Below are 25563 nucleotides of genomic sequence, written 5' to 3' on the forward strand. Positions count from 1 at the left end.
CTTCCCCCCACACCCTGGAAACATTACAACATCTGCATCATGGTGGGGGAGAAGGAGGGGGAAAGAAATACATCTAAAAGTAGCACAGTAGGAGAAATTTTCACTGGGATTTTCTACATCACTTGAAATGACATACTGTCTTTATCATCATTTGACTAGGCCACTAAGGCACAGGGCTGCACTGAGACCACTAGACTGAGAGATACAGGAAGATTGTGAGGAGGTTCTCCCTAATGGAGGTATTCTGCCTGAATTAGCAAACTTTGCTTCCTGGGGAGTACAGCAAAGAGCAGCCTCTAATTGCAGAGGTGTGCGCAGCTTGAGGACAGACCCAACCTCTATTTCCAGTCTGGGAGGAGCTCTCCCGCTCAAAAAAAGGGGCAGATGCTGCTTGGCTGTACAAGAACAAAGGAAGGAAATGTCACTGTTCTGCCTTATCCTGTTTGATCACAGGAAAAGAGGACAAACTGCTCTTCTTGCAAGGGTAAAAAGCTGCTCAAAAGTGCAATTTACTGATCTAAGCAACAACAAATTTGCCCTCATGCTTAATATGCTACACCGCATATTAACGTATTTTCTATACAAGGATGAACACAAGACTAGTCCTTGCTATTGCCAACATTTACTGATGGCAAGTAGGGGAAAAGATGAAATGTGGCTTCTGGAGGACTACTCAGCAGTCTAGTTCAGTGTTTTCCTGAATAAGGTGGAAAACATTCAAAGACTATGGAGATAAATAGCAATGTCAGAGATTTACACATAGAATACTGTAATTAACACTGCTCATTGTCATCACTACTATTTTTAATTTGTGCCACCACAAAGCTTGGATAACACTTGGGAATTTGGGGTAGATGTGTTCTGTACTGTGTAGCTGTAGGAGACAGCTTTATAAACCTAGATTTCCTACCTTGAATAATATAATAGGAAACTCATAGTGTAAGTGAAACACCTAGATGTTGTGTTGTAAATAGAAAAGAGTCAGATATGCCCAGGGGTGAGTTTAGACCTCCTCCTCAGAAAGACATTGACAGGAGGAGCCCCTTTCTTTTTATGAACATTAAATATTGCTGGAGCATGATGATTAGTTTACCATCCTAAAGATAGGACAGTGAAACTTGTCCTTGCTTGAGAGCTGTGGTGAAACAGGGAGCTGCTCCCCTGTGCTGAAAGTGTGACATGGCCATGCTGGCTGAACTGAGGGTGCAAGCTGCCTTAATGCAACCTTGCCTTCCACCACTGCCAGTGATGACTAATTCAAAGGTAAAATGTGATTGATTAAATCATATGAATCAGAAGGAAAATATTGGTGGTAGATGACAATTTAAGGCCCTACAACCTCTCTTCACTCAGCCAGCATGGCTCCCTTTTGCATCCATGGGCTTGATGCAGATGCCCACCTAGACTGAAGCACCACCAAGCCATCTGTTTGTCCCTGGTTCAGAAACTCAGGCACCTCTTATCTTTGCTTCTCCCACATAGCCAAGTTCACATTTTCAATCATACAGCTTAAAGAGAGAGATGTTTTATTATATTTATGGGAAGTAAATACACTTCTAATATGTTCATACTAAGACGCTTTTGTTATATCTTTCTGCCCCTTTTTAGTAAATAGTTTAATCTCCTGTGATAGTTTTAAGCCCTGAATTTGACAGTGCAGCTTATCCTGGATAATAACTTAGTAACCACAACATCTTATGCCATCTGTATAATATCAAATACATTTTTATACCAGCATTAATAAACCTTAGTTACAAAAATCCAAGATATTAACTATATCAGTGCCAAGCACACGCTCCAGGATCTGACAATAGAACTCTGCCATGATCGCCCCAGTGTTTTTTGGCTTCGTCGTTGATATGTAACTATAGCAATGAAACAGAGCTACAGTAATCAAGTTTAATGACCAATGTAAAGTAAAATGCTAAATATTGTAGTTGCTGACAATTTTTCATAATAAAAAAAACTTGGGTTAAGTCTGCACAACCAACATTCACATAAAATTCCAGACCTCTGTGACAGATGGCTTAGGAAAGGAAGCCATGTGATTGGGCTGCAGTAGTTTTATAGTGCAAAACCCATAAATAGTGCAGATTCTCTCTACTGACAAAATATCAACTACTCAGAAGGCAACAGTAACAACAAGAAAGACCAAAAACAATCAAGGCTCCCTTCTTAATGCAAATTGACATAGAATAATATCAGAAAATTATTCTCTCTGAGAAGCAGATACCAATAGCCTCCAAAAGGATCTCTTACTGATAAGCAGGACATTTACTAACATGGAAATTTAAAGCTTTCTCAACACTCGCCTGAAATTCATGTAGAAGTTGGGTTGTCCAACACGTACCTAATTCCCATCAGGAAAGGCTGGGTAGTGTGTTTGTGAAGTAGTGTGCAGATGGGGTTTAAGTGAGCTCACAGATGCACATAACAATTAAATAAAGTCATGGGAAAAATATCCCCCTTTGCCCATTGCAGAACTGATCACAGGTTTACAGCATGGCTTTTTACTCAGAATGGTATAAAAGAGCTATTGCTTTGGTGCCTTCCTAGCAAACTCCAAATGGCACAGCAAAAAGAGGGAAGTCAGAGTTATTGCTCCAGTTTACATTCCTACTCTGATCCCACCCTCCTCTCAATATGTCTCCTTTGCTTGCTTTACCACATTTATTTTTACATCAATTTTTAAATGGAACTAAAAAGACAAAAATGGCAAATGGGAAAAAAATGTTAGAGCGGTGCTCTGACATGCTGACAGAAAATGGCACTTACTATGCTTAGCTCAAGCTTGGAAAGGCTATGTTCTCCTCACTGAAGGCAAAATCTTATTGCTGTTGACTCTAGTGCATGTGTGAACAGGCCTATATTTATCTATTTATCATGACATATTTAAAATATAGCTACTAAACAATGTAAACTGTTCTGATTACTCCTTAAAACTGTACGCAAAACAAAGATGAAAATGTATCTTTTAACTTCCTAACTTATGTTTGTTTTATGCTGTGTAAATCTTTGCAGCCTGATTTTGATCTTACTCACATCTGTATTTACACTGGTGTAAACCAGGAAAATATCTACTGAAACAATGAAGAAAAATCAATGAGCATGACAGGATACACACAGTAATTAAATTCAGGTTATTTCTTACCTACTAACTCATAAGTGGCAGTCCAATCCCCCCACCTCACATTTTACAAGCAGGGGGTAAAAGGATTCCAGAAAAAAAAATGAAAGAAAAATGATGGGAGCACATTTTCTTTATTCCAGTAGCTATTCAGTGGAATGATAAGGTACAAATAGTAATTTATTACCAAAAATGAAGTCTAATATAAATATGTAAACCAAAACAACAACAAAAAAATTGTCGGTATTCTTCTCCAACTGCTTTGTACAATAAACTCTTTTTTTTTTTTTTCAGCCTTGTCTTATGACATAAATATTAGGGAATACTTTCTAGTACTTAATTAGGTTGTGTCCCTGGAACTGAATTACAACAGTCAGGACAATAAAGGAGGCTTGTTTTTTTTGTCAAATTTCTCCTCCATTTTTTCGTATGCTTTTGGTCCATCTGATCACTCATAACATTTAATACTTTCAAGTGTGTCTCCAGTAATGATTACAAGTTAAGCTTTATCTCAGCAGGATCAGAAAGAGTAAATTATTGTGCCTGCATGTGTCTTATTTCAAACCTGTGACATCAGGGACATTGTGTCATGACATAGAAGAGAATTCATATATTCTTTGGTTGGCATCAGCCACAGAACTTAACACCAAACAAGTCCAAAGGAACAACATGATCAATGATTTTGCATTCCCCCAGCAGTTCAGTCTGGTTTGGAAAGCTCAAAAGAGCTCTTAAGTACTGGTACTGGAAGAAAATGAGACTCATATCTTGTGTGTGTCTGAATATTCTTAATACAAGTCCATTCGAAAGAGTAAAAGATTTTCTATTCCTAGCCAACAAAAACACATGCACCAGGTCCTCAATTCTTCACACCTAAATTTAAGCAATTGAGAGAACTTCTGCAGAAAATTAAAATATTAATTTGGGTCAAAATGAGAAAACTTGTAACAGCCCAACAACATCTGAGACAAAAATGGAGTCACAATTTAAGTCCAGAGCAGTTCACAAATTAAAAAAAGCTAGCCAAGAATATGCTTAGAGAGCAATATGCACAGCAGTATTACAGGATGGTACCTAGTGATACTCTTGGATGACTTTTCATCTTGTATTTAGGCTTTAAGGTATTTGGATTAAAGTACTGCCTGACAAACATGCTGAGTGCTAACTACAGTTTTTAAATAATTGATGCAATTTTCACCATCATCAGTATCCAAGAATGGAGAGATGACACAATTTTGTTCAAAAAAGCTGGAATTTAAACATTTTTAGCAAGTGTGATTTTATTTTTATATTTTTTTTTCTTGTTTTATTAAAAGGCATAGTGTGCATATGCCATTTTGTCTAAACAGGTGGGAAAAACACCAAAACAGTCAACAAAATGTTTGGCAAGCAGTAGTAATGAGGATACAGATAAACTATTGCTTGCAGCTACCTCACTGAGACATGTGTGGTGAGAGCTGTAAACAGGGGAGATCCCTGGAAGTTATGATGATATGGATTCTTACACAGGGCTAGAAACTGCAGGCTAAGCCTCCTAGGGGAGCCCTTCTGCTGACTTCTATGGGAGCTGAATGAAGCTACATAAACTGCAAATCAAATACAACCAGGAGACTGGCTTGGGGTACTGGCTGCATGAGAATTGCCTGGTTGGGATTATATTCAGGGGAAAAGTTTACTGCAGTCCCAGGCTGAATGGCTCAGACAGTGCAACATTAATGTGCTATTAATTATGTTGAAAACTGTATCATCAAGGTATCTGATGATCTTACTATTTTGTATGCAACTGATACATAATTCATAGATAAGGTTTAAGATTCATTTTACTGCTCATTTCAGAATAAATGTATTATTTTATTGTTTTATTTTTTTAAATTATTATTTTTATACTTGGGATATTTGTCAGATCACCTTGAACATAAGGTCTCTTTGGAAGTTTTTCTCACCAGTGGTACTGTTAATGCAGAATGTGGCTTCTCTATCCTTGCTACACTTCTCTTTTGTTGTCTTGGACTCTCCCTTTTGAACTGATATGTAGATAATAAGAAATACATATTTTAATATCCATTAAATTATTGAAATGTGGAACTATGTTATAAAATACATTTACTTTTTTCATTTAAATGTTATCTGTATATCTAGGAAAGCAGTGAATATTCAGGGTAGACCATCTGACCTTCCAGGAGAGGGAAAATGCTTTGAGGGTCAAGAAATAAAATTTTAGAGGCAAAAAGAGAGAAACTTGGGAAAACATTTGTGCTAAAAAGCATTTTGTTGTTTTCCACACTTGTTTAATAAGGCAACATATGCATGCCTTGTTGAGAAGATACAAGAAAATGCCATTTACTTGAAACGCTTGAACTTTAAGTTCTGCTTTTAAAACTTAGAAGCACAATATTTTTACATATCTGACAATTGTGTTACTGGCAAGATATTTCCAGCAAGCCTGGGAAATCTTCTGCACTCTCACATACCCTTGTTCTACCACCACACAGCCTCCCATCTGTAAAGAACCAAGGATTAGATTGCTGCAAGGCTGCCTGATGCTCAAACACCTTCACAAGTAAGGAGCTTTGATCTGCTAGAGTATGGACAATGCAAGTCAGGTTTTCTTAGAAAAAGGAATAAAAGGGTTTTTCAAGGGGCAGGGCTGAGACACTTGATACTGTGGGACTTTGAACACAGCCACTCCACAGAGTTATTTTCAAACGTGCGGAATATGTGTGCTGTTGAGTAGCAAAAGGAAATATTTATTGCATTATTAGAGTTCAAATATAGATAAAGTCTCAAGACTGGTGTTTTAATAATCTAAAAATTTGTAATATATTCTAACAATTAAACATTTACATTTGTGGCCACCACTAGCCACAACACAATTCAGAAACACTGATAAATAATATTTTATTGTTTCATATTTTAAAATTAGAAAGTGTCTTTACTGAAGAGAATCTGGCAACTTAATTCACAAATTTTTGGTTTGAATCCTGTACAATCAAGGTAATAAATATCCAAAACCAAATAAAAATGTGTTTTGTGTACTTTTCAATACCAAATCTGTTTGGGGCTTACTTGTCTGTATTTTGGCCAGAAATTAATTCTGATTCTTCTGTCAGATGTTTTGTAGCAGTGTGCCCTCCAGAAAGTCTGGCAAAAGTGTAGGCAGGCAGATAGCGAGGTAGGCAGGTGATTTTCTTTCAGGCTGGATTCCTGGCTGTGAAAAAGGAGTAAGCTATGTGCCCCAAGTGCCCCTCTGTATCATTACTGTTATGTTCACTTCCATTCAATCCTTCCCCATGATTTGGCAACTGTGAAGCAGGTACATAGGAGAAAATCTTTGGGTTATGCCTGGTCCCTTTACTGCTCTTCTCTGGCAACAAAGGTCTATTGCTGAGGTCAGCCAAAGGCTGCTGCAGCAATTTAATCTAACCATTGGCATCAGTTTCCATATCCATACTAGAAGAAGTCTCTATTAAAGACTGATGGAAGAAGGTTTTTTGCAGCAGATATCAAGGATAATCTGTCATTAGAAGAGGTACTATGAGCAGTCTTTGAAACAGATAATGAGTTACAGGGAATGCATGTGGACACTCTAAAAATGTTCACCCCATGGCAGCTCCCAGTGTTGATTTTAACAACCTAAACTTTACACACAAGGAGAAATCAAAAGCAGCAAAGTAGGGGATGCCATTCTGCAAAGGCACAAGGCTCAAAATACCTAACAAGGTGTTATGCTGGTGGCAAAATTAATGGTTCCACTCAAAAAATAATAGCTAACCTCCTAGCAGTGGTGAATAAACCCTCAACAAAAATGTAGACCAACAGCTGTAGAAGACAGCAGAAGCACACCTGCTGTGCTGTGTTTTGACAAATGCACCTCTTTCCACTCCCCAATGACTTCTCTTTAAGTTCTTATAATGACTCCCTCTTATCTACAAAGAGCTTTCAAAAGTTTCATTGCAGTGGAGCATGTGTGATTTTAATGTAAATAATAAACAATGCTCCCACACCACTGTCATCAGAAGAAAATCTTGCCTATTTTCATCAGCATTATAATACTATGTAATGGCACAGAAAATAAGGCTCACAGCTCACACAACACCATTTGTAAATCATAAAGATCTGTGAGGAATTGCAGAGCAGAAAACAAAACACGAAAGCCACACAAACATCTACAAAATTAGGCAGCTTTCCATTATGACAGACTTGCCCAAATTATCTATCTCCAAACGCAGTGGGCCTGATTCTCTACTTTTGCCAGCAGAAAGGAGAATGTTACCAAAATCAGTTGTTATTCCCCCCCTCTCCACCTTGCCAAACTGTTAGGGGCTCCAAACACAACAGACTCCATAGGTAGTTCTGTTCCATTGCTAGCAAAATATCTCCGTGATTAATCATATGATTTTTATATATTTTTTTAAGTCAGTCTCCAAAATGATCACTAATAGCAGGTTTCAGAGGGAGAAAAATTCCCTCTTAAAACAGATCTTACTCATTATCCACCACAGATTGTTGTTAGATTTCAAATAACCTTTTTCTTTTTTCATCCCAGAAAACTCCCCCCTTGTAATTAGGGCTCAATTATGAAAAGAATTAGCAACATAATTCCTGCTATTTATTTAGTTTTATCAGAACTGGTCACTGCGTTACTGTTTTGTTGGTTTTTTTTTTTCCTCTGCCTCTCTTCAAAAGAGCATGCAAACAGAAGCCTCCTTTTGGGGGATTTAATGCAGTCACTAACATGAAAGACAGTTTATTCGCACAGTTCAGTAGCTAGCACACCCTCCAGGTTCTTGGACTACCCTACCTTGGCAGACAGACTCTGTGGTTTGTTGGAGAGGATCTCTGCTGCTTCCCTGCAGCGGGTGGAAAGGTTCAGGATAGCAGCAGCTGCTGCTATGTGGGTGTCTTCACTACATTGACCGTAGCTATAAGAGTTGGCATGGCAAGGGCTCTGTGTGTGGGCGCTAGCACTAGGCAGTCGATTAGAAAATTTCACTGGATTTGAAAAATGCTTTGCTGTTGAAGAGAGATTTGATTAGCAATTGCATGTATGAAATTTTTCCCATTAAATAGTTTCGCTTCTCAGACTACAATTTCATACATAAAAAATATTCAAAGATTACATTTAAAACAATCAATTTGCTATTGCCAGTAAGGGTTTACAGTAAAAATGGCTTCAGAAACACAGTAATTTAATTTTTCCTTGAGAAATACACATCTGTCAACAAACCTTCTGAGATTTTTTACTCCTATTTTACTTATCCTTAACTCAAGCATTAAAAACAATGATGTCCAAGGAAAGACTGAGCAAGCATTAGTGTGGTATCCATCGTTATTTCACCACCCCAATGGAAAAATGCAATTGTAAATGCACTCTTATAAAGACTTCCTCTTGGAGCTCTATTGTGCTAAAAAAATCAAGAGTGACTTGTCCAGTCTTAGCTAAAACAACACTGCTTACTCTACTTAGATTAAAAAAGTCTGTTACTTAAATAGCTTTGTTTATGTGACTAAGGAGAACAAAACCAGGCTCTTGAATGAAGCAGAGAAATCAGATAAGAACATTACCTGTAAGGAACATTCAGCGCTAAGTATTTTGTGGAAATATTTAGAAATTTAAGTCTATCCTTGAATCAATGAAAAAAAAATATTGAGCATACATATGATCTTGGTTTACAGTCTTTTGTTGGCTATATTTGGAATAATACAGTTTTATTAGGCACAGGGAGGTCAGCTGAAAATTAAGTACTAACAGGTGAACAGAAAAGCACTTTCACAAACAGAAGTGATGTGTGTAGTTCTATGTTTTCTTCTTCATCAGCAGTGTTTACCTAAAACAGAGAGAATTCTGCTCTCTCTTTTGGATTTTGGAGCTTGGATGGCATAAACTGTTGCAGGGAGAACACAGCACCATGATTTCTGCTCTAAAGAAGCAATAATCACTTCTTTTGTCTGCAGCCCTCACAGTGTCCTACAAAGATAAACTAAGCAAAATCCAATTTCTCAGCCTACACCCAGATACATCAAGAACATTTCTGCATATGGCCATCTGCTCGTTCCCTAAAGATCTGAGCCCCAAGGCTCTGGATCCCTTTAGATGTAGAGCTTTAGTTGAGTGCTTTCTAATGCTAAGAGCCACACAAGGCATAGGAGGACTCATCTTCCCTCAAACTTGGGATGCTCTGAAAGAAATGCTTGTTTATCTGCTTTGACTGTAGCTGAATGCTATATTCCATTTCTCTAAGCACTAGAGGCATCTCAGTAGAGCAATACATGAAAGCCTCATGATTCAGTCCTCTCTTTCTCTAGCGAAAATCAAAAAGGATTTATCTACCCTGCTGTAAGCACAGCACTGTGGCACAAACAAGACAGTCTACAATTTTAACAGTTACTACAGTGAAATTTAAATTGTGTTTAAAGACCAGAAAGTGCATTTTTCATTACCTATCCTAAAAGAAAAAAACAAAAAACCAAGCAACCAACAGACCAACGAAAAAATCACCCAAGGCTATAACGGGTGTATGTGTTGTTAAAAAACAAAAAAGTTTACAAGTGCAGAATCCACAGAGGGCTAATGATGGGCTTTTGTCTGGCTACATATTTACATAAGACTCTGAACCCATCACTACATCATCAGCTTCTTATTGCCAACTTTTGTATACCTGAAGAGTTAAATCACTCACCCGCTCTTTTACTTTCACCTTTCCATTAAAATAATAGCTGCACATTGCAATCTTTGCAAGAACAACAGGCTGTAAACTTCAGCTCTGATATACTTCATATATAAATTGCATATGTATGCATTTGCATTTCTATAAAAACATTTCAATCATTTTTTTCCTTGAAATGAACCTGTGAAATAGACATACATCTACGCAAAGAGACAGCTAATAGGGAATATTCAATTTTACAAACAAAATTGGAAAATCTGCCACCCAAGAAGCTGGCAATGCATATATTTTCTTTCATTTAAGCAAGCCTATTTTCCAGGTCAGATAAATATCTACTTTTCATTTGCAATTTTAAATAGAGTATTTGTATATATTCACACAAAAACCTACAAACATATATGTGTGTTTTTGTGTACTCAGACATGTACACAAATAAATATAAAAAATATACAAAATTTTATAAATATATAAAACATTTATAACATAGTATTAGATGCATATTCTATTATAATTAACTTATATATTAATGTATTCATTAACAAAATTTTTTGCTTTTCTGTTCACCTTACTATGAATGCTCTTCTTTGTTGGGACAAAGACAAAATTGGGACAAAATTTGTTTTCCTATTTTATTTTCTTTTTTTGTCATTAACAAAAGAAAAGTCAATTAAAAATTTAATTTAAAAATTAAATTTTTAATTTAAAAATTTTTCACATTGTTCTGGATCTATTTTTTTATGAACCCAAGATTTGGTGGAATGAAATATTTCTTTTCCATTTCCCTCATGGGAACAGAATTATTTGTTTATTTAAACTAAAGAATATTTTATAATGGTCAATTCAATGGCAGAATCTTGCTGATGTTTCTCATGCAGATCCTGAAGAGCATCTGCAATAAACTCTCAGTGTTTGCACTGTGGTATCTCATTTGTACAGAGTAGTACCTCAGCCAATCTGTAAATGATGGAAGAAGAGAAATCTTGATAACAATTTGTTGCATTGGATATGACTGTGCTTCATATATGATTTAGTACAGAAATATGAGGGACCAAACCAAATTCAGCCCAGGCCTGGAATTAATGTAGCTGGGGCACATGCTCATCTAGGAGAAATAATATCTGTATAGATTCACCTAAATAGTACCTGAAGTATCTTTGGAACCTAACTTGGATTTCTTTGTACAACAGTTCATTACATCTTGTGCAGCCACATTCCATGGGACTTGTCATCTCTCCCATAAAGATATCACCATTTAATCAAGGAAGAAGGCAACAGGTAAAACATAAAGAATTCCTCTTTACTTCTCTTTTCCACTGATAACTACTTTTAAAGGAAGCATCAAAAAAGTAAACTTTGTAGTGATGATATTTAGTGTTTCATAATTCTATATTTTGCAAATTAGTGATTCTATTTAGCATTCTTGACACAAATGATTAAAGATGGTTCCTACAGACCTTTTTAGAATTCTAGAAGTTTGAAAGCAGAACAAGTGAAAATGAAAACAAATAATTGACATTTTTCCCCTTTTTCAAGAGAAAATTTAATTTCAAGCTTACATTCAAGAAACTGAGGTGTTTTTCGACCTTGTGACACAGGTGCTGTTGTGCGTTTGCCAAAGACTTGTGCATCAAAACTGGCATAATCAAATGGGACTTTCCCAAACTTCTCCTGTTCTTTCCCCAGGGTGCCTCTGGAGGAAGTGACTGGCTGTGAAGTCCTGTAACTGAACTGAGACAGCTCTGGCTGCTTTGCTAAATTTGTCCTGCAGAGAAGAGGAAAAGAATTAAGGAGAAAGACAAGAATGTCTTTAAATAACCTTGTGTTGAAAAATAGGGTATTGTTGCATCTCATAATCCAAAAATGTGCTATTATCACATGCAAAACTTACTGGTGGGTGTATACAAGAAATAAACCATATAAACATGACGGCTGACTAGTAGTCAAAAAGTACCTTGACTGCTTCACAAACTAAAAGATGAAGACATTAAAAAATGCAGTATTCAATAATAGCAGCTTGAGCTCCTTACAAGGAAGTTACTAACTTACTGCTAGATTGGCGCTTCCTTTAGTTCTAAAAATTTGTCTGGATTTTTTTCTAGCTTTTAGGTTTTTTTTGGATCAGCATTGTTCTCATTTTACAGTGAATGAGTATGGTATAAATATAATATAAGATGACCTGAAATAATTGCTTGTGCTGTTTGGGAGAAACAAATGATTTATGGTGTGTTATTCCATTTAGTTAATGTTCAGTAACTACTTGTCTTTAGCAATTTCCTTAGGACTTTTCATATGTAGAGTTAAGGCACATGCAGTTGGCAGACACATGGACATAATATTCTGTAATGGCTCTGAAGGAACCATTAGAGCTGATCATGTCAATAATCCACAAATTAAAGTGTCCCCAAATAGACCTGAATATAATAGGTTGTAATGGTCGTGGTGCCAATGATGTGCAAATTATGCGTGTCTGTAGGGTCCATATAACTCAGATAAAATACAATTGCACTAAAAAGTATTTCTCCTTTTTGATGTCATTGTATAAAATAAAAATTAAAGTAATTAAACCAATCAACTAAAAATAAATAAATTCTATTAATTGTTCTGATCAGGTTACTTGTTTGGAATTAAGATTTAATAGGAAATATTTGATTGCTTATCCAAAGATATGCTTCTTGTCTTTAATGTCAGCCATGTACACAAGAACCTACAGATCAGATAGTTTTGTAGAGGTTCATCTTGGAAAACTGGGTTACCACTGAAGCCAAAATCTGAAGTGGGTGAGAGATCTGAGGACCAGTCAACAGAGTTTATACATAAAAAAGAGTTTGTTTGTTTGTTTGGAGAAACTGGTTTGTGAGGGCTCCTACCTGTGAGTCTGATCATGGCACTGCCCAGGTTTTGGAGACTCGAGCTGGTTCTTTTCCTGGGACATTGCCAGCTTTTCAGCTGCAGCAATTGGACAACCAGAAAGGCTGTTTAAAAGCAAAGGTGAAGAACAGAAACAACAAGGAAAAAACATTGAAATTAATTATTGTGCAAAGGAGATGCATGCTGTTTTTCTGTGGAAACCAGTGACTTTGATGGTCTGTGCATTTAAGGGAATTGCTGCTGCTATAGCCCAGATTCATCTGTTTTTCTATCCTTAATGCAAAACTGTGAAATCTGTGTATTTTAGGTGATATATCTGGAAACTGAATCATGTAGGAGTTTTCCACAGTTCAGCTTTGATGTTTTGTGTCTGGCAAGTCACTAGTAAATTTTTTGACAAATGACATTTACTTTATCAGCTAAACCATGCATATAAGCCTCCTGCTGATTAAAAGGAAAGTGAATTTGGGAAAAAAAACCAGGGATATATGAGAGACTGTTACCAAAGAACACATTTTATCATTTCGAGTTGTGCTAGCTTATATTTTCCTGTTTGTTTTATTAGATTAGAACATGTTTTCTTATCCTATTCATGGGTTGCTCATGATACAGCTGATGTGCTGCAACGATGACTAGGGATTTAAAACAGGAAAAACAGAGGCAAAATATTTGCTTGTGTCTTATATATTCTTGTAGACAAGCTTTTCACATGTCTGATAAAGACTGACTTACTAATTTTAGTATTAAAAGAGTATGATAAACCTACTCTAATTTTGGTGCAGTAACTAATCAATCAAAAAACAAGAAACACCAAAATCTCACAGAAATTCAGATCAACAAAGAGACTTGGTTTTGAAATTCTTATATCCCAAGTTTGATTGACATTATATTTTCCCAGATGCAATATGATGGAATATACTGCTTCCAGTAGAAAGCAGTAGTGAGAAGAGCTGTGCTGACAGCAATGGCTTGCTGCAGACAGAGTGGCTCTCTGCTTCACCTGCAGTCCAGCCATGATTCCCCAGCTGCCTGTTTGGAAGTCTTTTCTCAATTTTACTTTCTCCCTGCAGGTAGCATGTTAAACAGACAGGAGAGTTCCAGGAAGGAAGATGGTATTCCTGAGGGTAATAAGTGGTACTTTTAAATTTTAAAAGAGTTCACTTAAAATTTTCTGTTTGCTAAAAGGGAATGTGCCCTGATTGGAAGTTCCTGTCAATGGCTAGCACGTAGTGGTGCAAAATAAATGGGTTTTGCTTTCCAGTGGGTTTTCCAGTTGTAGGATTAATAATGTATTTTTTCATCCCTTCCCTTTGTACATGGTGATTTTTCAATGTGAGGACTGTGATGAAATTGTAGACTTAAATCTCGCCTATAAAAACACTAGTGGAATTTGCCATCCTCTGTGCTGCAGCCATTTTTTATGTAATGGAATTAGACACAATTATTTGGTTATAAATAATACAGGCTGCCCTTGCAGTTCATAGACACTCTTCAGTGTAGTACATAGCATCTAATTCCAAGATGTTCCTATCAATTTACTCCCGAGTACGTGTTAGGTTTTAAGTGGACAGGAATTTTTCTGATCTACCTTCGGTGTGTGTTGCGATTGCTGTTGACATGTCCTCTTCCAGTGCATCCTGGGGTGGGGCACTTTAAAACATTTTCATGCATGGCCAGAACTAAACAGAAATTTAAAAAAAAAAAAAGTTGATAATAAAGTGCATCAATTAAAAACACATATCTTTAAAAAAATGAACATATCCTCTTTGAACTCAGATTCTCAGTTCTTTCACATTTTATCAAAAAGAATAGGGGAGGCAAAGGACCTTCAACACAGTGACCATGGTGCCTCCAGCATAAACCAGTTTATTTCTATATTACTGTGGTGTGGCTTCCCATATGCACAAAATTCTTCATACAGACTTTGAAGGAACATAAGTGGAAATCAGTAAAGATGTTAAATCACGAAGCCCTTTAACACTGGAAAGGGCAGGTGATAGAGGAGCCCTGGGCCATACAGTCCATGTTCCATGGAACTGCAGTCCTTCTCTGTCCCAGGGAATGAAAGCTCTCAAGTACAGGAAGGCTGTTTATACATTCTATCTGATATTTTGAGTATATCCCTTTGAACGTTACACCTTCTGGTCATCTGAGCTGTGCTGAAACTGTCTTGGACCAATCAGTAATAGTTCCAAGCATCAGTTTACACTCTTAATAGCAATTACAACCCCTTGCCTGTACATTTCTTATGCCCTTGGATGTGGATTACCTTCATTAAAACTGACAAATATTTCCATGTTAAACATTATACATCTTTGGGGCACGATGTTTCACAAAAGCTGACTGTTCATTCCATGGGTTTGTTCTGCCAGGAACAAAATTCTAACTTTTTTTTTTTTCCATCAGGACAGAGCACATCTAATTGGAAGTGTGATAATTAACAAGGAGTTGTTAATTTTAAGTTTTTAGGAAGTTAATGCTGCTAAGGACTTCCAAATGCAGCCTGCTTAATTCAGCAGATGTTTCCATGAATACTGTTTAGTACCAGACTTAAAAGAGAGGAGGGCTACAGCTAGGAAGAGGATTTTGGTAAAGTGCAAATATCCTTTTAATTTTTTGTTATGCATACCACCACAAATAACAATCTGACTAACTACGTTGTTTAAGCAGATAGTTTCACATTAAGTTTTGGCTTATTATGCAGTATTTCATTGCATCATGTTGCAGGATTACACACACACAAGCCAATGTAATCAGAGCGGCACAGTTAGAAATAAGCAGGGAAATTCAGGATAGACTGGGCATAAAAGGGTTAGCGTGCTACTGTCACAAGACAGGGACCTGCTGTGGACCAGCGCTGGGATGTACTGATGGAAATAACCTTTTTGAGCTCAGCAGTAAGGGGGATGCTAAAAACATCTCTGCATAAGCATGCCCAGGCCTCTCATCTGTTGGCAATGAGAACCAGCAGCCTGCATGTGCAACTGCAGCAAATGAGGCCTCGGCTCCAGAGCAAGCAGGCGATGTCTGTGCCTTAGCAAAGGTGTGAGTGAGCAGCTTCTTGAAGATTCATGGAACTGCAGCATGCAGGTCTCCTGGCAGCGTGGCAATAGTTTGTCTGACCTTGTTCTTCCCAGGCTACCTAAGGAGCCTGCTGTTTGTAAAGATGCTGCTGAGGAGCACTTGAGCTACACAAGTGTGGGAAGCAGGATGGTGACTATGAGCAAAGGTGTGATGGCTTCTTTCCCAGTCACATCCTGCTATCTCATGCAGAAAAAAGAGGATTCTTCTCCAGCATAAGCACACACAATACCGAAACAGATCCAGTTGTTATTCTGGGCTGCAGGGTGACGATACTCACTTTCTAGTGGCACTCTAACTTTATGTGGACAGCCTGAGAGACTGCGGTGGTGAGGGTACAGCCCAGTCACGTGCCCTGTTCCATCACATCCTGGGATGGGGCATTTGGTTTCTCTCTTTTCAGGCCTGGGTGAATCTGCAGAGAAATCAGATAAGTATTTTGTTTGGGTTTAGCCCCTGTCTGTGCTCAGCTGAGTGATCTTAGCAGTATGATATTCTCTATTTTATATTTCAGATTTAATTCCTGTCCAAAGTTTTAACAGGGATATATGCAACTGGCATACCACTTCAGGTTTTCACACTGTGTCCTTTAAACAATTATTTCCCTCTCCCAGTATGCTATTTATGTGCTTAATTATATAGTTTTAGGATTGCAGTGTCATTTATTCCATTCAGAGCCTCAAACAGGACAGAAGCCACAATCCAATAAGCCAGAAAACTGGCAGCATGAGCCAACAGTAAGATCTATAAAGGAATAAATAAAAAAAAGGAGAAACAATATTTTGCTCTGTTAATGTCAGACTCCAGGAAGCTGGGACAACCAAATAAAAGCTGAGGTGTGAAACAAATAAACAAACAAACAAAAAGCATTTCAACCAGAAGCCATTCCTTAAATATCACAGATCTCTAGGCTGTAGGTTCTTTGTTAGGAAACTGAATACATGCCACTTTACATTTGAGAGGCAAGGCAAGCAGCTCCCTCTGGTACACATGGCAATGCTGCTTTGTGGAGCAGCCCACAAAGACACTGAAAACATGGAGCAGCCGATACCCTTTCAAAGGCGAGGTCTCAGCCCAGCCCCGCTCCTACCACTCTGTAACAGCCTCCCAATTCCTGTTTCAAGCACCTAGAATTGTGCAAGAAACACTGGTCAGAAAACCTTTATTTGATTTCCAATGCAGGATCAAAAGTCTGGGCGAGAAAGGAATGATTTCTGGTCCAGAAATTCTCTTGTGAGAAATCTGGAGGAAGTGGCCGCATAAATTGCTGAGGATGGTTTTAGCTCCATCTGTGATTGGCTGCCAACAGCATTTGGTGCTGGGGGAGAAAACAGCTGCAGCCAGCACAGGGAGCTGCCTCCTTTAAGCTCATTTTTTTCTGGACTATGAGGTAGAATGCACTTAGGGACAGAATCATCAGGGACAGATGAGGGTTAAACTTCCTGGCAAGTTTTTAGACCAAAAAAAAAAAAAAGAAATAGAGAGGAAAGCAAATAGACTCAGCGTCATCAGGAGACCACAACCTTTTTAGAATCACTGCAAATGGAAAGCGCTGCAATAGTGCACAGAAAATAAAGAGGGACCCAGAAATATGATTTAGTGTTTCCTCCGGTAATTGGATAGGTTTATCATGATTAGATTTTTTTTTTCTGATCTAGCACCCCAGAGTGAAAATTAAGAGCTGATGGATTTTATGGTATATTTTTTTAGAAATAAAACCCAGTTAATTAAATAAAGTGGTAATATTATGTGCCTGATACAACATTGACTACAATCACGGTGTTTATACAATCTGAACAAAGCCTGGTATGTTCCTCCATGGATATTACCTCTGAGCTCACCTGGAAACCACAGCTAATTATAATACGAGGTAAATCTGGAAGGGATAGACTCTGCCATTCTTACATCACTGCTCTTTCCTATGTGTGCTTTGAGAAAGTCACATTGACACCAATGTGAGCCTGATGAGTAGAGCTGCTCTAAGGGTAGGGAAAGATATCTATAAAGTTCCGGCATATGCCAAAGTCATCTGAGCAAATAAAGGTTCACATAGTTTAATAAAAAGGTAGATTAATACCATGCATGCACAGCTTAAGACATACTAATGAAAACACTGCTCGAGACACAAAAATGAGATGTCTGCATTTTCTTCCCCAGTACTGAAGGAAATATTTTATAGTTGCAGCTCTTAAAAATGTCTGTCAGTCCTCTTTCACACTAAATGCTTTAGATAAGTAAATTACTATAATATTTGCAATGTTCACAGGGACTACTCTAAAGTTACATTAGAAATACTAAAGTAAATCATTTATCAAAAGCAGAAATAGCATCAGTGCTACGGTGACCTCGGGATGTTTGCAAGGCCAAAAGGAAAAGTCAAAGGACAGATGAATGTATTGTTACTTACTACAGAAGGGAGTGTGCTTATAAAATGGCATTTCTTGATGTTCTGTAATTATCCTCAGTTGAGGAGTTTCATACAAAGCAGCCCAGTTAATAAATCAAACCCAAATATTTTAAGTCTCCACTTCTGGAAGCCTGATTAAGTGACGAAAATTGAGTGATGTTTCTACGGGTTTTTAGGATATCACAAACGTTCAGAAACAATAAAGATTTTGGAATCTACTGGTGTTTCTGCTATTGGTGAATGAGGGAGAAGAGCATAGATTGTGCTTTCCTGGCTCAGAAATGCTAGATATAGAAAAATGTAACGTTGATTGATGTAATAATGATTGATACTAATATACTAATGCTATACTTACACTTGACTATACTTTACTATACTTGATACTAATGAAGTACACTGAACTCAGAAAACACATGGCTTAGGAATTAGGTAGTATCTTTGGGAGAGGCAGATTTTTCACCCTTAATTTGCCCTTGAGTACTGTTTTAATGCCTTGCCTTTTGGCTGCTGAAACTTTGGTTTGTATTAGCACCTTACAGAGGAGGAAGCAGAGGAGGAGGAAAAGGAGGAGAAGGAATGTCAGTGCCAGCTACACAGGCCTTTTAGTACCCATTACTGATGATTTCACATAGCAGTTTGGCAGGAAGCCAAGTACCTAGCGTTTAACCTGGTTAGACGTGAGGCACTAGTGTGAAGGTACATAATTAACAAAATTACAAGCTAAATTCCAGATTCTTTACTGTTGCTATAAAACCCAGCTCAGAATACTCTATTAGTCATGGGACAAATGCTTAAGCCAGCAAGAAGAGCCAAAAATACTTCCTTACGTTTGCTGCTAAATATCTGTCTCCCACCAATGTCAATAACTTTGGTTTGTCTCCTTTCCCCTGCTAGATGCTCCAGAAGAAACCTATCCAGTTCCTTGTAGGTGCTGTGAAACACATGCCCTTGCTCTGCCTGCAGAGCGATTGCTTGCTCTAGCAAACTCAAGTTCCCTTTTGTTTTGTCCAGCTCAACTGACACGTCTGTGGTTTCTGAGAGGCACTCGTTGTCGTCTTCTTCGCTTTCAGGGAAGATATTCTGAATTCTTTTCTCGAAAGGATCAGAGTGAGGCTCCTGGTGTGCTCTTAGCTCTGTTTCTGAGTCACAGAGTGTTTCACAAGGACCATATTCAACCTCTTCCTGCTTAATTTCTGGGACTTCCAGGATGCTGGCTTGATTACACTCTACAATATATTTTGGAGTTATATGGGGCTTTACACTAGTTTCCTCTGAGAAATTTGAAGAGCTATCCCACTCGTTGTCCATATTTTCAGAGTTACTTTCATTTTCCTCAGATGAACAGTATTTTGTGTCAGAGATAGCAGTCTTTTCCTTTCCTTCAGCTGAGCTAATCAGATAACATTCATCAGTGTCATCACTTTCTGTTTTTAATGATTGAATGCCACTATCATTTAGATTTTCTGCCACTGCTTGACTGGGTGCATCTTTTGCTATTTTTCCCGTGTTCATCAAAGATTTGGCCATGGCATCCTGATAGCTGGTGTAGTTGTCTTTTGTTTGACTGGAATTTTCTTGTCCACCCAAATGAGGGGTTTCCTCAGATGATTTTGTAGTACTGTCCTCTGTATGAGAAAAATAGATAAGAGAAATATGTAAGAATAAATATTTTTTGTATCTTGTAGAAATGATGTGAAGATATTGACTTATCAATTGCTGTTTCACTACTCAGAAAGGTACTCTGAAATGATTGAATTCACACCCAGGATCTGTTTGAAATGACTACTTGTAGCATGATGAAAAACCCTTCTTAAATGATATATACTTTATATTATATTTCCAGCACTATATGAGAAAAAATTATATCCCCATTTCTCACTGATGGTGAAAACGTATTTTCTTAGAACATACGCACATGCAAACGCACTCATATACATGTATGTAAATATAATGTTCGATACATTGATATTACATTTATACATATAAACTATATAACATGCATGCATATATATATATATATATATATATATAAGCACACAAACATATTTTAAAATTCCTCTGAACTATTTCACTTTTATTTCACTTAAGAATCCCAAATATTTTCTCAAAATAAACCTTAATTACTTTCCCTGTCACCTCGGATCCCATGAGAGACCTTGATGGAAAAATCCTCAATACTTCACAAAGGGCAGGCTCCTGGTCACCATTGAAATTGCCACACTAAGTGATAGATCAGGTCATGCACAGGCAAACAGAAGTGGTTGTTATGTACAGACTCATAAAGGACTTGTTAAAGACACCACTGAAATGCATCCTGTCTTTATAAACATCTTTCTTCAGAAGAAAAGCGGCAGCCAGCAGGTAATAAAGGCTGCATGTAGGAGAGGTTGTCAGTGTGGAAGACAATATGCCTTTTGTATCTCATTTAATTTTTTATAAACATTTCCTCTGACAAGGACACTCAAAAATACATCTCCATCATCTTCCTTTCTGGTAATTATCTCTCTAAAATCAACACTGGTTTTGCCAGGATCAAGTAAATATTGCCATAGTAACTAAAAGCATTTTTGGATGAAGGGAAGAATTTAGTCACAACACTAGCCCCTTCAATAATGCTGATTATAGGGTACATTCTTTTGTTGGGATCTATTCAACATAAACTGAAAAATTTAACATTTTACTTCCTAGAAAGGAGGATGAATAAACAAGCACAGACTGTTTCATAAGATGTGTCTGTCCTTTCCTGAATCAGAAGAACTCCAGGTTTAAATAATAAATTAAGCATAGCCTAAAATGCAAATGAAGTTTCTCTCAATAACACTGTGAGCTATTAAGAGAAAGTGTAAAGGGTTATGATAATTTTAAAGTATTATGAACTACAGAAAACAAATAAAAAGCATTTTCAGTGAATATGTCCAATTCATTGAACTATTCTCTCAATCCACTTAACTACCCACATGTGTACAATAATGATTTATAGACATTATACCTAATTATGCATATTTGGGCTGTGTTAGAGTGCCTAACAAAAGCTCTAGAAAGCAACAATTACCTCTGTTGCTTAGCTACATAGTTTAAAATATTCCTATTAAGTGCAGATTATTGTGGAGGGGAAAAGGGGGACAAAAATGCACATGTGCACCACAATGCATTTCACTTTACTGCTGCCAAACTGTTAGCATTTTGGGTCATTTCCAGTTTACATAATTGTTTGGTTCAACTGTTTGTTATATGTTAAAAGAAAATATTGATTAATTCTTATTCTTCTTCAGAAAATTGGACTCATGCAGGGAGAGGTGGCCTTGTGAACTGTGTGCATAAAGTTGTATTTAAAGAAGTGTCTGTAAACCTTCATGTAACTTTTTAGCAGCTGGTCTAGTACCACACAAATTGCAGTATTCTGAACAAAGTCTGCCATCTTTTCACATCTCAGCAAGTAAGAATGATGATTTGGCTCTATAACTAACTTTAGTCAAATGGTTTTCCATTATTTGCTCTTCTGCCATTTGGAAAATAACAGAATCCTATCAGTGGGTAATTTCAAAAAGTAACAAGATCTGTCTTAAAAGAAAACTCCTGCCCATCAAAAGAAAACAAACAAAAAAATTTCAATGGTAAAAGGTTTGTTCAATTATTTTTATGTGTGAAAGATGAAAAATAATGTAAGTTCACAATAAAAAAAATTTGTTCCTTAAACAATCAGTAATTTTTAAAGCAATCTTTTAAAATTTGTTGTTGAACCAGTCTTAATAGTTCAGCTGTCCCAGCTTTGCTTTTCACATCTACAGGCTGTAAATTTACTTTTAAAATAATCAAAACTCAGCTTAGTTTACAGTTGCATCAATCCATGATCAGAATCATGATCAACTAACAGAATCATGAGTTCATAATAAAGTGAGCAATATTACACCAAGAAATCCCAAGTACCTACATACCCAGACCAAATTTATGCTTTCACTGAAATTTGTTTTGTAGCTGGTAAAATTTATGTAAAAGATGTACATTGTATAATCACTGAACAAGCAGGGTAGAATATATCATGTTGGTATCAAATAAATCTTTTCAAAATCAAATGGGACTTTTTGTTTTGACTGAAGGGCATGGTTTCCCTATTTTTCAATCAATGGATTTGGCCCAACACTTGTTCTTTTTTTAAAAAGGGAACCTAAAAATGTTAAGTAACTTAGGTTTGTTCCAGAGTCTACCTTTAAACCCATCATAGCAATTTCCCTTCATCGAGTTCTTCAAGATGTGTAGAGAACAGAAAAAGGGGAAGAAAAAATATGTTACTGAGTGCAACTCTGGATGGTCAGGAACCAGGCTGAATCAACACAAAAAATTTAGCTAAAATCGAAATATCTAAAAAAAAAAAAAAAAAGGCAAAACAAGCAATAACAAAACCCCAAGATAAGAACCATACAGGAACTCTTATTCCAAGATTGCCTTCTGGTGTTCAGAGCTAGAAACATTCCCTGCAGTCTGAACAGGCACTGAGAGATATGGGATTTTTTCCTTGATTAATTTTTCTTAAAAATATCACCCAAAAGATAGAGACATTGTGTATCACCTTGGTCATTAATGTTCTGTTTGAAGATGGAGCTACCTTCTAGACTTTCACAGAAATGGGATGCAGACCTTTGGAAAAATCTCCTTCTAGAAGATTTACAAGTGACAGATGACTGAAAACATTGCTGTTATAGAAATGCCACTGATTTTGGTAGAATCAGGATTTGACTCCTTAATGTGCAGGACATTCTTCTTCTTCTTCTTCTGTGTGTTTTATAGTAATCATATGTATAAAATTTGTGGGGTTTGTTTTGTTTTAAGGGATTTCAATTTAGAGTGGATAAATACCCAAATAACTAATCTCAGTTCATCACAAAATAATATGACAGCCCAGGCTGGAAGGGACCTTAAGAGACCATCTAAGTCCAGTCTTTTGTGGTAAAGGGACCCTAGATGATATAATCTATCACCCTGTCCTTCAAAGACATTTGATAAGAAGAAAATGAGTGAAAAATAAATTATCTTTTAATTCTGATAGCAACCAGCAACTGAGTGACATTTAAGTTCATTCAGTTTACATATTATCTGGAATTACTAATTTCCCAGTGCCAGATCACATTCCTTTTATTTTAACATTTCCTGTGTGCAGGTGACTGCCAATGTCTTCCTGATGTCTTCCACTGATATATTTTCACTTGTCCAATTAACTATTTTGGCAGGACTTCTTAAATATGTGAAAAACAATTTGGTTTGAGACTTTTTGTTCAACTTGAATATATATAAAAATATATTAGAAAGGAAGAGTAATTAAAACATACTATAGCTATATCTCTCTGTCCCCCCATCCTTGTCCATATTTTCCAGCATACACATTGTAGAAGCTGCTATAAATTGTTGGATGTGTTTGGCTTACCAGTGTTGGAATAACAGGTATAAAAGTGCTGAGTCTAATAATCGTGTTAAACAGAACACACACAGCAGTCGCATGCATGAAATTGCTTTGCTAAATGTTAAAGTCAACAATGTTTTGCTAAGCATTATTTTTCCCTCCTAAGAGCTCTATATATTCCAGTGAAAATCTGCTCTTCAGAAATGTGTAGGATGGTGGTGGGCTTAAGTTTGCTCTTGCACATAGGTAGTGGAGAAGCAGATGCTGCTCCATATCTGATCTGCTGCAGTAGTTGTCTCTGTGTGACCTGCAAAGCATTTACTAGACCCCAGGACAAGTTTAACAAAATAAATTATGGTTAAATATGGACAGAAGCTCTCCTAGAAGTCAAACGTGTCTTGCATCCTGTTTCAAAATACTGTTTTTTATCATCTCCCTTCCTGTGGAATTTCAAGTTCAAGTGGAGTTCAAGCAACTACCTGGAGTTGAGCTGCTTTCGAGGACACTGATGTCTTCCTGTAACTCTGTCCTGTCTTCATTTTCTTCTTTGCATTCCAAGCTGGGGCTGTAGTGGCGGGGTTTCATTAACAGGGACTTCCTTTTGTTGACGGGAACACCTGATATCTGATCTTCAGCTTTTCTCTTCTTTGCCATGGAGCATTTGTAGGCACTGCAATGATCAATTGCCAGGGACAGAGAAAAAATGGGAGAAGTAAGGAGCAAACTGTTTTAAAAATAACACCACCTTACAGTTTAATTCTAAGTATAAAAGTGAGGATTGACAAAATGTTTAATCACTTGCAGTTTCAGCAAACTGTGCCTAGCAGATATTTAATTTTAGCTCAGGTACTGAAAGTCCAGGCTCCAGGGAAGTCCCATTTCTTTTCACTGATCCCAAAATCTTTTTGGGGGAAGGAGAATGAAGAGTAAGATAAAACCAAAAAAACCAGAACCAAACAGCCTTAAGGAAAAGATAAACAAAATTGTAGCCTGTGTTGATAATCCAGGAAAACAGCTATAGGGAAAATTATACCACGTGTTGTATTACAAAACCCTGAGCCTTTGGTCCTTAGCCTTTACATCAGTATGAACATCCAATTACACATGTTGAGTTCAACAGCATAAAACCTGTGAGAAACACACTGTATATTGATAACATTTTGCAACACAGTTCCCTCTATCAATATTAGTACTGAGCATTGGTTTGATTTAGTTTACTCCAGCCATAAAGACTGGAGGTTTAAGCTCTACTCAGGTCTCTGTAAAGAAAATGAATAAAGGCTCCTGCAAAGGGCTATTCATCTCATTTGAAGCGATTTCTATGTGATAAAATAGGGGAGCTGTTCCCTGGGAAAGGTCTTACCCAGTTCAGATGCCTAACTTTCGGGAGACTGACAGGAGCAAGAATAGCAGAAATTTAGAGAGGTAGATCTTTAGCAGGTTTAATACACTTTTCTCAGCTCCTAATAGACCCATATATTGATCTGAATAGTCACGTGGTTCTACAGTTATTTAGCCAAACCTTTGTCACTGTACAAATCTCGATGGCATGTAGGTATTACAACATAAGACACTTCCCTAAAGAGGCTGGAATCTTCAACGTTCTTTTCTTAATAATTTTTCATGTAAGTGATTTGACATGATTTTATTTTTCTCTCTCACACAGTATACTAAGAATTTTTTTGTAGTATGAACAATACTGCTCATATTATATCTGTCAGAGATGAAAAAACTGTATATATGGATCTGTGTAATCCACTCAATGGTTTCTCAACCTTAGGTACCCCCAGGGTGCATTACAAATCTGTACGATGCCCTCAGGTGTTGGATTTTGCATTTGGCTCACAGACTTAGCTGCAAGATTTGCAAAAAAAAAAAAAAAAAAGCCATGTATGAAGAGAACTCCTATTGGTTACACATATTACAAGCTCAACAGCATAAATTCATCCTTCCAAGGTATCTTATGCACACTGAATTGGCTCAGGTTCCGATTGTTTTGGATGAAAGCATATGACTA

The 25563-nt window shown here is 37.0% G+C and overlaps 1 protein-coding gene across 10 annotated transcripts in view; it reads right to left on the minus strand.

Annotated features, from left to right (window-relative positions):
* ST18 (ST18 C2H2C-type zinc finger transcription factor) overlaps positions 1–25563 on the minus strand; it is a 167840-nt gene that overhangs the window by 26139 nt on the left and 116138 nt on the right. For all 10 annotated transcript variants that reach the window (XM_041713901.2, XM_072924649.1, XM_072924651.1 and 7 more), the window contains 7 exons: positions 24026–24216; positions 18979–19776; positions 16025–16159; positions 14252–14342; positions 12663–12767; positions 11352–11557; positions 7929–8140 (listed from right to left, as the gene is read on the minus strand). In XM_041713901.2, coding sequence (XP_041569835.2) covers positions 7929–8140; positions 11352–11557; positions 12663–12767; positions 14252–14342; positions 16025–16159; positions 18979–19776; positions 24026–24216 — 1738 coding nt within the window. The remainder of the gene's footprint in view (positions 1–7928; positions 8141–11351; positions 11558–12662; positions 12768–14251; positions 14343–16024; positions 16160–18978; positions 19777–24025; positions 24217–25563) is intronic.

This window comes from Taeniopygia guttata, chromosome 2 (assembly GCF_048771995.1).
Source record: "Taeniopygia guttata chromosome 2, bTaeGut7.mat, whole genome shotgun sequence".
NCBI classification, from domain to species: domain Eukaryota; kingdom Metazoa; phylum Chordata; class Aves; order Passeriformes; family Estrildidae; genus Taeniopygia; species Taeniopygia guttata.